The 16260-nt window shown below is 37.4% G+C and overlaps 2 protein-coding genes across 3 annotated transcripts in view; one reads left to right on the top strand and one right to left on the bottom strand.

The window, feature by feature from the left end:
* The window catches only part of DNAJC17 (DnaJ heat shock protein family (Hsp40) member C17), a 29502-nt gene extending 25443 nt beyond the window's left edge, over positions 1 to 4059 (top strand). For both annotated transcript variants that reach the window (XM_014061426.2, XM_087722568.1), the window contains exon 11: positions 3473 to 4059. In XM_014061426.2, coding sequence (XP_013916901.1) covers positions 3473 to 3595 — 123 coding nt within the window. In that variant the 3' untranslated portion in view covers positions 3596 to 4059. The remainder of the gene's footprint in view (positions 1 to 3472) is intronic.
* Positions 4060 to 4488: 429 nt separating this feature from the next.
* GCHFR (GTP cyclohydrolase I feedback regulator) lies at positions 4489 to 12789 on the bottom strand. The gene is made up of 3 exons (XM_014061448.2): positions 12648 to 12789; positions 8262 to 8356; positions 4489 to 5292 (listed from the first exon to the last, which is right to left on the bottom strand). The coding sequence occupies exons 1-3, from the start codon at positions 12681 to 12683 to the stop codon at positions 5112 to 5114; spliced, it is 312 nt and encodes a 103-aa protein (XP_013916923.2). The 5' UTR covers positions 12684 to 12789; the 3' UTR covers positions 4489 to 5111.
* Between the last annotated feature and the right edge of the window lie 3471 nt (positions 12790 to 16260).

Raw genomic sequence — 16260 nt, forward strand, 5'->3', positions numbered from 1 at the left:
AGAAACAACATGGCAAATGGTTAGGAAAAAAATTATGGCCTGAGATATTTTAAATTGTCTTTGCCTGTGTTTTTGTCTAATGCTTTTGCTTCTCCGTTGAACTTGATCTTATCTTTGTGGAATTAAAAAGCAATTTTTTGTAGATTCTGTAACAATTTTTCAACTGTTTCCCCCAAGTATTTCCTTTCCTCTGGTTTCATGGCTGTTTTTAATATTACCCTTTTTGTAAGTATATTAATTTATTTTCCTAAAAAGTTATTTTTTCATTCTTCTTTTATTGTCAACATGAATCAAAATAAGACTTGAATCAACATTGTTGACCTATCAAGAAGATAAATTCTAATTTATTTTTCTGTTCCTGTAATCACTCTTGCCTTCATTAACCTATGCAGACATATTTTTCCAGACATCCTAATGGTGAGTCAGTATGATATACTACCTGATATTTGGGTAGAGGTACCCTGAAGTCTGTTTCAGTTCCTGCTTATCTATGAAACTTGCTGTGCTAGTTAAAGTAAAATCAGGGGTGTCTGCAGTATAGTGTTGTGTATAAAGGTCTAATTTCCTTGGAGCCTGGAGAAACTTCATGTTACTGCAGTATAATTGGAAGCACTAATGCAGTTTCCTAATAGCTGTAGGAGCAGAGGATTCAGTACATTAAATTTAACAAATGAATATCAGATCACTTTCATTTATCATAGCTAAAATGGCTGTTATAAATATTCATATAAAGTTTCTCTTTATATGAATATTATAGCTGCTTCTTTAGATAACAAGATAAATTGTACTATCTTTCAATCTTAGAAATAATGTTCCTGCATTAAGATTTCCTACATATTTAATATTCAATGAAACAATAAAATCAACATTCTGAAACCTATAATTCAATTAGTGAGAGATGTAGAATCCTACAAGCCTACTCGGACTTCTTCACTTTATAATTTCTATAACAATACTTTCTTACAAGTCCATATGAGTAAATTGGGAACTGATACAATCCAATTGCTTCTCTGTGTAGAGTTTTCCAACTAATCTGATTGGCCAGATAATTTAAAAAAATCTTACAACACTATATAGGTATACTTTTGCTTATGTAACATGTCTATATGATGAGACAATTAAGAACTTTACCTATCTTTAAAGATTTAGGTCAGCTTAACTCTCCAACAAAGGACAGGTAGATGCCTCTGGACAATATGTGATAGCCATTTATTGCTGTGTTTTGCATAGCATCTGATACTGAGAAAATCACTGCTTGCAAAGTATCATTTAAATCATTATTAATATGTTATGTTAGGCTCCCTGCCTTAATCTTCTTAATCCTAAAAATATATGATTTAATCTGTCAATCCTATTTCCTTTGGTAATGTGTTCCATCATAGAAGAAAACTAATCTAAATGTAAGATGTTTATGGCAGTGTGACATTTCTAAAATGCTAGCAAGGTTAAAGCAAAATAAGTATACAATCTCACAGCATTTTAAATAAATATATGAGTTTTAAGGTGAATTGCTTTAGATAGCCTTTTTGGACCTATTTTGGCATTTCCCCCCCTTTTTTTATCCATTCCGTTTGTTCAATGGCACTTCCTTTGTACCACACTCTAGACCCAGTCTAAAAGGAAAACCAAAGTCCTTTTTGTGGATTAGAGCAGATTAGATTGTTCAAACTTGTTTTCATTTTTGTTGGGGTTTTTTATAGTCTTAACGAGGGTGTGCCTGGTATCCTAATTTTGTGAAATGCAGTGGTGTAGGTTTGCCAAGAAAGATTCCATTCCCTTGTATTTATTTTATTTACATTCCACCATTATTATCTGTAACTTAGGATGGCATACATACTTTGTACACCTTTCTACTCCTATTTTTCCACCACAACCACCCTGTGAGAGGTATGTGTGTGTGTGTGAGAGAGAGAAAGATGTCACACAGCCAGTTTTTATGCCTAAAGAAGGATTAGAACTCACAGTCCTCCGGTGTCTAACCTGGTGCCTTAACCACTAGACCAAACTGGCTCTATAACTACAGGGTGTCTCCAAAATCTTCTCTGGAAAGAAGCAGAATATAGCCTTGGCTCTCCTATCCCACCATTTCCAAATGTGCTAAAGTTTCTATGGGTAATTTGTCTTGCTCAACTTTAGCAGTATTAAGATGTATGAACATTAGTTCTAGGAGTTGGAAGTCCACACGCCTTAAAAGCCACAAAGGCTTGAGAAGCACTAATTTTAGATTATAGTTTCCTATTGTATTGGCCTCTCAGCTAGGCATTTCTTTTCTATAGCTCCCTCAGAAATCCTCCAAACTTTTCATAGTTAGAGGCATACATACAGGTTGGTCTTGACTCATGACAGCAATTGAGACTGAAATTTCCATTGCCAAGCAATACAGTCCTAAAATGTGACTACATCGCTTAGTGACCGCAATCCCTGCAGTATCAGTTGCTGATTTTAACTGATTCCCACAGTTTAGGCAAGGCAACTTCTTGCCAGCTTCCTACACCCAAAATTAGTGGGAGACTCTGCAAGTTCCAAATCAGCAGGCAGGTAAGTGGTTTCTGCTGGTTGGGGGAGGAAGTGAGGAGATGTGCAAGAGAGGCTGCTCAGGGAAAATGGGTGCATGAGAAGTTCCACGAGTCAGACAGGGTACATGAGAAGCACCACATGGATCAAGGAGTGTGCAAGAGCTGCTGTGTAGGTGGGGACAGGGATGGTGTCTGAGAGGAGCAGCACAGGTTGGGAGGCTCTTTCTGAGGAAGCTGGCAAGAAAGATTTCAAACGGTGATCAGTTGATTCTTGGCAACCAGTCCTAAATGTGAACAGGTTGCCCAGTGCTCAAATGACCATGGGGGTTCTGGGATGGCAAAACTCTTGAGCAAGGGTTATAGCTTAACTTCAATGCTTAACTTCAAATGGTTGCTGAAGAAGTGTAGTAGATCAAGGACCGTACATTCAAGAAATACAATGCTTTAATAAACCACTATTCTTTAAACCAACCATAAGGTTTTCTAAAAAGAAATATACCTTGTACGTAGAATTTTTAGAACATAATCTATTATAATTTATTCTAAGACACATTTTAATATGTGGGATCTTAAGCTACTTAATTTTGAATAATTTGTATGACTATTAAGCATATTGGGATATAAAACATTTTTTTCTTTTTAGCACTTTCCAGCTGATGAATAATGCTATGTACTGTGCAAAGTTTGTTTTGCTGGTAAAGAGTAATTTTAATATCTATAAAATCTATATAATTTAATATCTATAAAATCTAAAATCTGAAAATGCCTGAGAGCCAATTAAATTGCCAGTATACAATAATTAGTAGTATTATATTTGTGTTAACTGTAAATTCTGTATTTCAATAGACATTTGAAAGGTACTCTTGTATGGTGATGGTGATGCTTTCAATAGTTCATCCAGAATAAGAAAGACCTAATGGAGCTTTGAATCTGACTGCGGTCACTTCTTTCCACAGGACTCAGTGGTTTCTGAGAGGGATTATGAAAGCCTTGTGATGATGCGTATGCGGCAAGCTTCTGAGAGACAGAAGCTAATTGAAAAGATGAAACAGGAAGATGAAGAAGAGTCTTGTACATAGTAGAAGGAGAAATGGCATTATCATGCATTTTGGCTTATAATTCCTAAACCAATAAAAACTGTTGAAGGAAAAACTTCAAAACTACTGTAGATTTCTTGGAAGAATAACTGATCACCCCAATTAAGGGGATATATAAAGTGAAAATCTATTTCAAGTTTTTTAGTGTTAAATTACCCTAACATCTGGAATTTATATAGCAGCAGCAAATCTGCCTTTTCAAAATCCATATCCTTCCTTGTTCATCACCATGTTTCCCGACTCATTGAACCAATATGACCTCTACAACACATTTCCTATGATAGAAAACATTTTCTACTCATCGCAACTCATGGCAAATCTGACTTTAAAAGATCATTGTACTTCTCTAACTTATTCTTTATAAATCCACATAGATATAACATACCCTTTTGTTTAAAAGAGTTCTATAGTTACCTTATTTTTATCTTTGTAATAAATCTGTGAAATTCATTTGGTTGAAAGCTAGTTACAAGTTTACAAGCTCAATTTCATGGCTAAATTATGATCTCATCAAGGACTCTAAATATTACTGGTGGTCATTCGTAGCCACCTACATCACAAGGAAATTGAACCACCTATCAGTATTGACAATGCAATGTAAACAAAAATAAATTGTTACAAAGAGGGTTAATTATTTGGCACTTCTGGTTCAGCAATAAAACTATGTGAAACTAACACAGCTCCTTGAGTGAGGGAGAAATGCTGCATTAGATCAGTGTATTAGTCCCATTACCTGCCAATATACAAGTTGTATATATTAGTGTACCCTTTGGGATACTCATCATTTCAGACTTTTGCTCCAGATTGTCAATTGGTATGTTACAGGCTTTGATGCCTGTAACTGCCTGGTAACAAACAGTTTGAGATATGTTAGATTGCTTTTACTATTTTTTTATTATTATTTTATGAGCTACTTAGGAATGGTTTTCAGCAGACATAGTGTAAATAATCCCAACAATGAAAAAGCAAATTGGTACAATTAAAAATTATACGGAACTATTTAAAGAATCTTTTTTACTATTTTAATACATACCATGTATGGATAATAGAAAAACCACATATCACAATCTCAAGATCCTAGTCACACTCTTGAATGGGGACCTTGTAGTATACTTTAAGCACATCATGTAATTTATAGAGGTAAATTTGTATGGTAATGTCCCTATCAATATTAACAGCCGTTTTATGCATGAGCATAAATTCTCTGCTATGTCACACCTGATCTAACCTGAGACTGTTACTGATATAGTGGATTTAATGCCAAGTTGTCGTCGTTGAATAAAGTGGAGATAACAGTTAATACTGCCAGTTTAAGATTGGCACCTGAAATAATGCTTAACAAGGATTAATCATCTCAGGAAATTTCCAGCTCCGGAGCCATGAAGCTTCTTAGAATGATGCTTCTTAAGATGATGTAGCAGTGCTTATGATTTTAAAGCCAGGTTTTGATAAAAGTCTCATTTTAAAATGCCCGAAGATCAGCAATGCAATCTCAAGCTTATGCTGGGTGGTTTACAGCAATGTTTTGGGAAGGAAGAAAAGCACAATTCTCTGTCATTTCTTTGTGAAGACACCACACCAGTGTCTGCCCCACTCCTGTCATGCTGATCACTCGATAACCACACTTCTCCAGCTTGTCCAAGACGATCCGTGGAGCATCATTCACATAATATTCCCAGCTGTTGTAAACAAGACATAAAAAATGGACATATTGTTTTAAATTTCATATCATTTGTTTCCATATTGATGAGAATGTAAATTGAATGTTACTGTTCCAAGAACAAAGTTATAAAACTAGAAAGTAAGGGAGGCTAAACAGAAATTTAATATGTTGATCAAAGTTTAAGGTTAATTTTCTGGGTCTTTGATGCCCTACATTTTTGAAAGCTTGATAATACAAGTTTTGGAAAGTAGCAATGCAGTCTAGAGACAGCTTTATTCACACTTATAAAGATTTCTGGGGAATTAAAAGCTTGCCCATTTTATATACTTTGTCCCAATAAACAAATAAGTCAACTACAGATTATTTATAATATTGTTTATAAGAGATTTAAATGTTATGGCATTGTTACAAATACAGCTCAATTCCTAAGTTGCTTTGATATTTTATATGGCATTATTGGATTTGTATTTCTATTTTCATCTGTGAACTGACCCTTCTGACTAGTATTTTTAAAATGCAGAGTTTGCAGCCACAATTGTTAGATCTCCCTGAGGCTCTGTTCATTTCTCCTCTTTTAATTATGTCAAAAAGGAGGCAGTCACCACTGCAAGGCAAGAAGGGAAAGGAGAACAAGTATAGCAGAGGCATATGAATGGCAAGGGTGGGAATGACAAAAAACATTGTGTCATTGGGACACATAGCCTGCACTTTTTGCATGGGCATCATGATGTAGCACCCAAATATGAAAAAACAAAGCTTAAGGTATGACACTATTTTTGGCATTGTTGAGAAATGCACCCAAATATGCATCTTGCCACCAAGAAATTGAATAGTATTTAAAAACTCAGGAGCCAAAGACCTTTGCAAAAGCTGCAGAGGAAAAGCTATTTGATGATAAGATTTGGAAGAACCGCTCAAGAGGAATTCCTTATATAAGCCAAGAAAAAAGCATAATTTATTTAAAGCAGGCTTATGCTAATTTTCCAATATCCATAATTATCCATAACTTTATTATCCATTATCCATAACTTGCTCCCCAAGAGGTGAGAAGGGCCCCCACATTCCTGGCTTTTTAAAAAATGCCTAAAGGCCTGGTTCTGCCATTTTGCTTGGGGCTGATTGAGCAGCATGCAACTGTGAAGCTGGTTAACACTTTGAAGGGCTTTCCCCTCTTTGTCTTTTATTTCTGAATTCTGACAATCTTTGCCGCTTCTATCATTTTTATATACCATATTTTTTGGAATGTAAGACACACCTTCCCCCCCTAAAAGAGCATGGAAATATTGGTGTGTCTTATAGACCGAGCACAGCCATTTTTGGCTTCCCAAAGCCACGCCCCCCCCGCATCCCATTTTTGTGAAAAACGGGCCATTTTTTATCAAAACCGGGGTGTTTTTGCCTTCCCCCACCCCCCAGAAGTATTTTTCAGGCTTCAGCAGGGCTGGAGGAAGGGAAAATGTCCCCGTTTTGGTGAAAAATGGGGGCGCTTTTGCCTTCCCCCAACCCTGCTGAAGCCTGCAGAGTGCTCCTGGGGGCTGGGGAGGACAAAACCTTTTTTTTTCTTACTTACCTCTTCAAAATCTTGGTGCGTCTTATAGTCCGAAAAATACAGTAGTTTTTATGTTTTAATTAATTAATTAAATTAAGTAGTTTAATTAATTTAATTAATTAAGTAGTTTTTGTGTTTTATTTGCCCACAGCCCAGAGTCCCTCTGTGTGGGAAATAGGCAGATTTTAAATTTGATAAATAAATAAAAGATCTTAACATTAAAATAGAACATATTTTGCCGCAGTTGCTGGGGGGGGACCCCATGGACCTATTTAAACTGCTATCCAGGGGTATATTAGTGGCCCTTTGCCCTTCCACTGGTCTGCACAACCTTTCAAAGAGCAGATACCCTCAGAGATAATTCATCTGACAATCTTCCAAATAGAAGAGCCATCTTCAAAGTAAGACCTATCATTATTTACACATCAACTCCACACTTGAGCTTTTAAGCTTGCTTGCATGTAAAAGCTCTGAAATCACTAACAATGGAAAGTCAAAAGATGCAAAACTCAACATGATGAAAAGTTTAGAATGACTTATAAAATAGCATGCTTTTGAACTTCATAAGTAAATATGCTTGTGATTTCTTTTCTTCATATTTTATTTCTAATACCTGTGGAGAAAAGTTAATAGGAAAGGAGAACACTCCTTATTTCCCACCTTCAATCCTAAAACATTGCTTTCAACTGATTTTACATTTTTTTAATAGATTTTCAGACATAAATAGTGCCTTGAAAACGAATCCAATTTACATATTACAGTAAGCCAGGCTTTGTTTCATCCATAGTTCATTCAATAAAGAACAACTGGCTGAGTTGAACTATTGTTAATATTTTATAAATCACAATGCCTGGGTTAAACATGATGTCTTAAGCCAAAACAACTATATTGTAACTTTAAGAAGATGTATATTTATGTTCACATTTATTTATGATGTCACAAAGGATAACATTTTGCACTTCAATCTCTAAAGTTGCATAAAAATGGAGAAAACAGATGACATAAAACTGGCTGGAGGCCAAAGTATTAAGTTGGAAGACAGACCCAATCTGGAGTAATGATGGGGTTTGAAGCAAGAAAAGAACTGAAGGGAAATGGCTAGGTCACTGCACCTGGATGAAATTTTCTCTGACATATCATTAGAGTAAATAATATTCTAGTATTCCTGTCTTTTGGGCTTTAATTTAAATGATGAATGAAAAGCTTAAGAAATATCTTAGATGCATCAGAATTATCCATCCATCCCGAAGAATGCACACAATTTTCCAGAGCAAAGGAATAAAGATGACAAAAAAGTTATGGCTAGGAATATATAGTTTGTTAGTAAAAGGTTTCCACCCAACTGGGCATCAGATTTGGGGAAGCTTTCTTGTGTTGTCAAAATTACAGATGAGCAAACAGTGATGTAAGCAAGAAGCAAAAAGAGGAATACTTACAAATGATTTCCCAACATGTTTCTTTTAATGGCCCCTAGATAGTTCATCAAGTTGGGATCTGAATGTTCATCACCAACCATTGTAGGTCCAACTTCCTGCAGAGAGAAATGACCACTTCTGTATTAGCACCATCCCATTATTTCATTATACCTCTTATCTATTTGCAAAATTTGAACACCAGGTAATGATACTTGGCAGAAACCACAGTTCAAAATGGTTTATGAAAATCTCCAATACTATACTTTTGTCCTCAGGTTGAGACGGGCATATTACCCCTCAGCTTTGCACACTTGCCCATATTAGTATATTCAAATTTACTACAATGCATCTTATTTTTTCCTTTTTATTGTTGTAACATTTCATATATTTCATTGTATTATTTCAGTATAGTGACATTTATTATATAAAATGTTCATTTATTTATTTAAAGTATGACAATGTTACATTACCAGGAGACCATAGTGTTAATACAAAGTAGTTATTCGACTGCTGACAATTGCTAGTCTGTTCAGTTCATACTCGCACACAATCCAGAGTGCACCACAGAGCGGACTAGCTCCACATTCAGAAAGGTTCAACAGCATTCTTGCAGTGACATCTGGGGTTTCTCCCTCCACTGATGTCATCTTGCATTCAGGAGTTGCATTGGGGAAGGTCCAGCACAGGCTGATTTCATACAACTGTACAAAACACCATTATTTTCCCACCAAAGTGCTACCTATTTATCTATTTGCATTAGCATGCTTTCAAGTTGTTAGGTTGGCAGAAGCCCAAGCCAGTGATGGAAGCTCATTGCACCACGCACTGCAAGGACTCGAACCATCAGAGCAAAGACCATCTACAGCATATTTATATCACTGAGCCATCGTAACTCTATATAAAATAATTAATTACTGACATTCTACTACTTAAAGTATTGAAAGTAGACAAGAGAAAGAAACAAGGTATTCTATCACAAGCATTATTTAGCTTTTTCATTCCAAGTTCAGTATAAGATTGAAAAGGAAAATCAATGCAACTCAAATCAACATATCTGTTATATAACAAAGGTTTTCATTATTGGTGTACACACACACACACACACACACACACACACACACACACACACAGAGTATATACACGAATGCATAGACCTGTTAAAAAATAGGTGAATGGAGCAGTTTTAATGCTACAATACTTTAGTCAGACATTATTCAGAACATGAGAGGATCTTCCAATATATTTGCCGAAGGTCTCCATTAGCACTCAATTTGATGGAAATTCTGATCTCAGTGTATTAAGGTCACCCATTATGTTTTAGAATCAAGATGTCTGATCAGTTGACTTTACCTAGAGGAATTTGTCTAGTTATTAAAATAAGACCTGGGGCTCCATCTGGTACATAGATGGGAACATAAATATGAATTTATTTAGTAAATAAATGAAAGGACAGCAATGTGTATGCAGTTTACTAACACTTTAAGATCACATTACCATTTGGCACCCGAATTGGTCACAATTTTGTTTTTATCACTCTAAATGATGACAAGGGTGGGAGCCTGTTGGGGGCATTTTTATATACTGTATTTTTTGGAGTATAAGACACAACTCCCCCCTCAAAAAAGAGCGTGGAAATATTGGTGCATCTTATATACCAAAACAGCCATTTTTGGCTTCCCGAAGCCACGCTCCCGTATCCCATTTTTGTGAAAAATGGGCCATTTTTCATCAAAATGGGGGCGTTTTTGCCTTCCCCCACCCCCAGAAGCACTCTGCAGGCTTCAGCAGGACTGGGGGAAGGGAAATGTCCCCATTTTGGTGAAAAATGGGGGCGTTTTTGCCTTCCCCCAACCCTGCTGAAACCTGCAGAGTGCACCTGGGGGCTGGGGAGGACAAAAACTTTTATTTTCTTACTTACCTCTTCAAAATCTTGGTGTGTCTTATAGTCCTAAAAATACAGTAGTTTTTATGTTTTAATATTTTATTTGCCCACAGCCCAGAGTCCCTCTGTGTGGGAAATAGGCAGGTTCTAAATTTGATAAATAAATAAAAAAACGTATGAATTGATGATTGCAATTTTGTTTTTATCACTCTAAATGATGGCAAGGGTGGGAGCCTATTGGGGGCAAAATCTTCCCATTCCACTCTTAATACCTACATATTCCACAAATGTCCTAAAAATCATACCCATAAAAATCAACAAGTTTGTTGTCAAATTTTCATGAAACAATTTCAGGTAACTTTTGCACAGAACCATAGAAGCACTAAACAAATGGTAGTTATGACCAGTCCTTGAGGTTATGGCTCTTGCCCTGCAATCACATGATCAAAATTCAGGCGCCTGACAGTCCATCTTTTTAAGAGTTATTTTAATTTCTGAACCACAAGACTTCATGTTTAGGACCCAAGGAATGGTTTCTGTACATAAAATCAAAGTAAAATCATTGGCAAAAGGTTAGCAACAATATGGTAGTTACTTTTACCTACTTAGAGCTATGTATCATATATGTTAATTTTTATTTATTTATTTATATTTTTGTCATATTTATGTAATATCTATTGGCCCCTTTGAGAGTTGTATGCAACAAAATTTCATTTTAATATATGCCAATTAGTATACATTTCAAGTGACAATGAAGTTATTCCAAGTCTAGTTATTTGTGTGCAAGGCTACACAGGTACATAAAATTACACATTGTTATAGCTCCCCCTACAGGTTGAACATGAGACAGCATGAAATGTTTTCAATCAAACTTAGGGGTTTTTCCATACATTTCAAACCATTATTCAGAGTTGGCTGGCACAGATCCCTCTATAGCAGGGAAAGAACTTCTTGCAATTGAGAGCATCATCTTCTTTGAAAAAGGTTATTATCAGTAGCTGAGTATTGTAGTGGATATAAATATAATTGCTCAACATTCAGCTTATTGCCAGAAAAGGAGGAAAGTGTTAGATGGACACGAACAAGAAACTTAATGCATCTATTTCACTTTCTTCCTTTGTTGGTTTCTAGTTTGCTGAAAATCCACAGAAATTCAGTTTTTGTGCATATTTTTAAAAGGCAATGCAGGGTCCCTGAAGGGTGTTGCCACATCATTTATGCCTGTGGATGCTGTTTGAGGAATTTGGGGAACTGAAGTCCACACAGCTTAAATTTTCCAAGTTTGAAAAAAGATTACCTATACCATGCATGCACTGGAGAAAAAGGGCTTTGCTTGTTTAGCTTAGGAATTTTCTCCTAAGAATGGGATGATGAATCTCCACAGCCTCTGTATCCCTGTCTCCAAACTAACCTGTAAGTAACCAGAAGATGTAACTGACCATCAATTTTTTGCATACCTGTAAGGTTAAAATTCCTGGACACATAGTTTTTTCCCACATGTATCACTATACTGATCAGATTATCTATATAAGAATGGCCAGTCACATCTGAAATGTACGTAAAAGTAAAATCCATTATGATCAGAGATTCTTGTTTTCCAGAAAAAATGGATAGGTTCACACAGTGGCAAATCTAACAAATGTGTTGCCATATAATTGTGTCATAATCCAGTCAGATCTATGATTTCACGAAATGGCTGTGAGCCACAAAAGCGTATCCAAAAACACATAAGCACTGTGCAAAAGGCACAGTGACTTTTGATCCTTTTTCCCTCAAGAAAGAGATTAATCAACCCAGAAATTGCAACTCTTGACACTTTCTAGAGCAATCTTCCCCAAAACTCATGGCCACCAGAGGTGTTGAGATAATCCAGTGTTTTTCAACCTTTTTTGTGCAAAGGCACACTTTTTTCATGAAAAAAATCACGAGGCACACCACCATTGAAAAACACTGAGATAATCACTTCCAAAAATTCCAGCCAATTCCATTTCTGGAAGCTGCAGCCTCTACACATCTAGAAGGCATCACGTTGGGAAAGGCACTGCTCTAGAAGCAGTTACAGGTGGATCCTGCCAACACTGAAGGAGCATCATCGGGAATCTATTGCTATGAATGGCATTCATGTACCTGCACAACCAAGCAAATGGCAAATGAGAAAAGAAAACAATGTCCAGCTGCAGAACTGCATCCTAATTACAAAGTGACTTCAGATATTTAATCATCCCCCCCCCCCAAGTCTCTACTCTAGTACTTAAGCCAGGCATGAAGGGGGTTAGACCAAATGTATCCAAACATATGACCAAGGAAAGAAGTGGGTGTCCGTATATTTCAGTCAGGCAAGTCTCTGTCTCTGTCTCTGTCTCTCACTCACACACACACACACAGACGCAGGGTTTCTTGATTGGGGGGGGGGGGGAATGGGAGCTAATCAGGAAAAGTTCACCATTCCAAAAATAACTACATGCTTGATCTCTCGCGTTCTTTTCTCTCCCCTCACTTTGCAGCCCCAGACCCGAATCGCTCACCATGCGGATCTGAGTGCTGATGAGAACGTACGGCATGATCCCGCCAGCGCCCACCAGGGTGTTCAAGGTGGCCGCCGCAACTCCAGCGCCTTCTGTTTTCCCAGTCCAGTCCCACACGTGACATCCTGCCTAACCGGGTTAACGCCCTCCTCCGGCACAGCCAATCGAAGAGCGAGCTACCTAAGGGCGGGGCCGGCACGGAAGTGTTGCACTAAGCTAAGTTTTTCGGCTGTGCACAGCGGGAGTTGCTTTAGTGTGTGGGAATGCTGGACTGTGGCCAGAAAAGACTGAGCCAACATGTACTCAATCTATTCTTTATATTGGGTTTTCCACTGTTTGTAGAGCTGATTTACCAGAATAAGGAACATTTCGACAGGCGGTCACCAATAAAACGTCAATGTATTATCTGCATTTCTGCATGGTATTCATCTTTCTGGAAACATCCACAGAATGTTTGTAAAGGGAAGGTGTTACTTGCATTTAAATTCTTTTATAGCACCTTTTTATCATCCTCTACCCATCACATTTGTTTACCATCATTATGCACTTCAGCACCTGAGAGATTATGTTCCTGAATGCTTACTGCATCTATTTCTAAATGATTGTAATTAGAAGTATTTATGCTTCTCATTTTATAATCTTAATTAGGATATGAGTAATACCTGATTCTGAGAAACATGGCAGATATATGATGGCTACCAAATTTGGGGGTTGAAGGAAAATTTAGTGGAATAAAAGCAGATAGAGGCTTCTGTAGGATACCAATAGCACTTCTATACCACTTCATATTGCTTTACAGCCCTCTGTAAGCGGTTTACAGAGTAAGTGTATTTCTCCCAACAATCTGGGTCCTTATTTTAGAATAGAATAGTATTACAGAGTTGGAAGGGACCTTGGAGGTCTTCTAGTCTAACCCCGTTTAGGCAGGAAACCCTACACCACATCAGACAAATAGTTATCCAATCTCTTCTTTAAAACTTCCAGTTTACTCATCTCAGAAGGATGGAAGGCCGAATCAATCTTGATCTTACATTTTAGTTAAATTAATGAAAATGGCATCATGCATTTCACTGTAAGCTTCACTCTCTCCGTGCTGGTCCATGCAATTTTCTGGTCCATGCAGCAGCATGATGCATGGACCAGAGTGGAACTTGTAGCTTTGTCTTCATCATGTGCTTTCATTTCTCTCATACCTTTACTGACACTTCTCTGCCCCTACCCAGGTGGTAGCAGTTGGCTGGTGATGGCTGACCTCTAAAAACTCAGAAAGAGCACTCCTGGTTATATTTGAATGGGAGATTAGCACAAATAACAAGCCCTGTAGGTTAAACTGAGAACAAATATCCCAGAAGAAAGTTATAAACATCTTCTGTACTATTGTAAAGAAAATTACAAAAATGTGGCCTTGATAAGAAGTCAAATGCGCCTTAGAGATAATGTTGTGGACATAATGCAGGGAATCAAGTATCCTGAAAGAAAGGGTTAGAAGCTAGGAGATTGTGAGTTCTAGTCCTCTCTTAGACATGAAAGACAGCAGAGTGACTTTGAGACAGTTACGATGTCAGCGACAGGGTTGTTGTGAGAAAAATAACACATGGGAGTATGGAGTATGCATGCTGCCTTGAGATGACAAAAAAATAAAAGCAAAATATATCAAATAAAAAAATATCTGTGAATCTGGAAAAGGTAGAACAAAATAGAAGAGGATAATGAACAGCAAACTGAATGTGCTTGATTACAAAAGTAATTAATGCACAACTGAGAGACCTAAAAGGCCAGGGTGAGGATTGATCATCCTGTTAACACCTTGACAGCACTTAATCAAAGATCAATGCTTTTTTTTCCAGATGGAGGTGAATTGCAACATTAAATACTCTGAGCCTCCTATTAATTAAGAGCCAATTTGATATAATGGTTAAGGCATCAGTCTAGAAATCCAGAGTCTGAGTTCTAGTCACCATCTGGGTGACTTTCTCTCAGTCCTAGGAAAGAGGCAATAGCAAATCACTTCCAAAATCTTGCCAAGAAAACTGCAGGAACTAGTTCACGTAATTGCCAGGAGTCCTCAAAAGTACACCCTTCCCATTGATGAATGAAGGCTGTCACTGGGTGCTTAGTATCATCTTTTGATTTGGCTTCTTCCTGACATTGTCATCATTTTTTGTTGCAGAAGGGAACTTTTATTGTTTACATCATACTGATGAAAGAAATGTCCTTCTGGGTTCGGCTCTAAGTGGGGAAAAAGACACTGGAGACATGGAGGCTGCTTGGAAAGATGGTTTATTGTTGGACAGGACCACATGGCTTGAGTCCTGAACAGAAAAGGTGATCACATGCTTCAATGTTGGTGGAGAAGAAGAGAAGGGCTGAGGGGCTTGCTAGGCTTTTTATAACCTGTTCAGTCCCACCTCTCTGTTTCCTGTTCCTGTGTAAGAAATGTATTCTGATTGGTTGTCAGATTCCCATGGGGTCATGCAGGGGCAACTCTCTAGGCTGTGTTTTGAATCCAGGTTTGGTTGAGTTCTCAGATGCCATGTGGTCAGTTGGGGCCAATATTATCATGCTTTCCTGTAGCTGAAGTGGATAAGTCTTTATTATGTAAAGTGGACTAGCTTGGCCTTCTTAATGGCCCATTAACAAAGTGGGGATGGGCAGGAAGCTACAGGCAGCTATTCTGTCTTTTAAAACATGTTTCTTTCTTTTCACATCCAGAGAAATACTGCCTTTTCAATATTTCCTAGGATATTTCATTTTTCTGGGAGAGGGCTGGGTGATAACTTCCTACAATACTAAATTGAAGAAATAATTTTGGAGACATGCTTAGCTGACTGTCTTCTTGTTCATGGCACTCTGGCTTTGTGATGGGATATGATAAGGGACCACAATGGATAAGATTAGTGGCTTCCTATCCTGAAAAGTCTCAACATGACTGTTTTTATTTTTATTTCATTTTTTTACAGTTTTTACAGTGGGTAAAACAGCACAGATAGTTAGCTCAAGAAAAAGGAGTAAATCATCTATGCTTTTAAGAAAAACACCTAAGACACCCATCCTGATATATTTGTACAGAAGTCTACAGAAGTTTGCAAAGAAACTTATGGTGATTGTTTGCTATGAGGTCACAATTATTTATCCTACCAGAAAGGAAAATTAAAATACCAATAAAGCTCTAATTAAGGGATGTGGTGGCTCAGTGGCTAAGACACTGAGCTTGTCAATCAGAAAAGTTGGCACTTCAGCAGATTTGGCGGTGAATCCTTAGCACCGTGTAAAGGAGTGAGCTCCTGTTACTTGTCCCAGCTTCTGCAACCTACCAGTTCAAAAGCATGTAAAAATGCAAGTAGAAAAACAGGAACAAACTTTGATGGGAAGGTAACAGCATTCCGTGCACCTTCAGCATTTAGTCATGCCAGCCACATGATCACAGAGACCATCTTCGGACAGTGCTGGCTCTTCAGCTTTGAAATGGAGATGAGCACCACCCCCTAGAGTTGGGAATGATTAGCACATATGCGTGAGGGGAACCTTTATCTTTTTACCTAAAGCTCTCATTTACTTGGAAAAAAAATGCTACAAAGAGCAGATAATCTCAGAACAATATTTTTGTATTTTG

This window comes from Thamnophis sirtalis, unplaced genomic scaffold (assembly GCF_051295495.1).
Source record: "Thamnophis sirtalis isolate CommonGarterSnake01/CBP01778 unplaced genomic scaffold, rThaSir2_p1.2 scaffold_1, whole genome shotgun sequence".
NCBI classification, from domain to species: domain Eukaryota; kingdom Metazoa; phylum Chordata; class Lepidosauria; order Squamata; family Natricidae; genus Thamnophis; species Thamnophis sirtalis.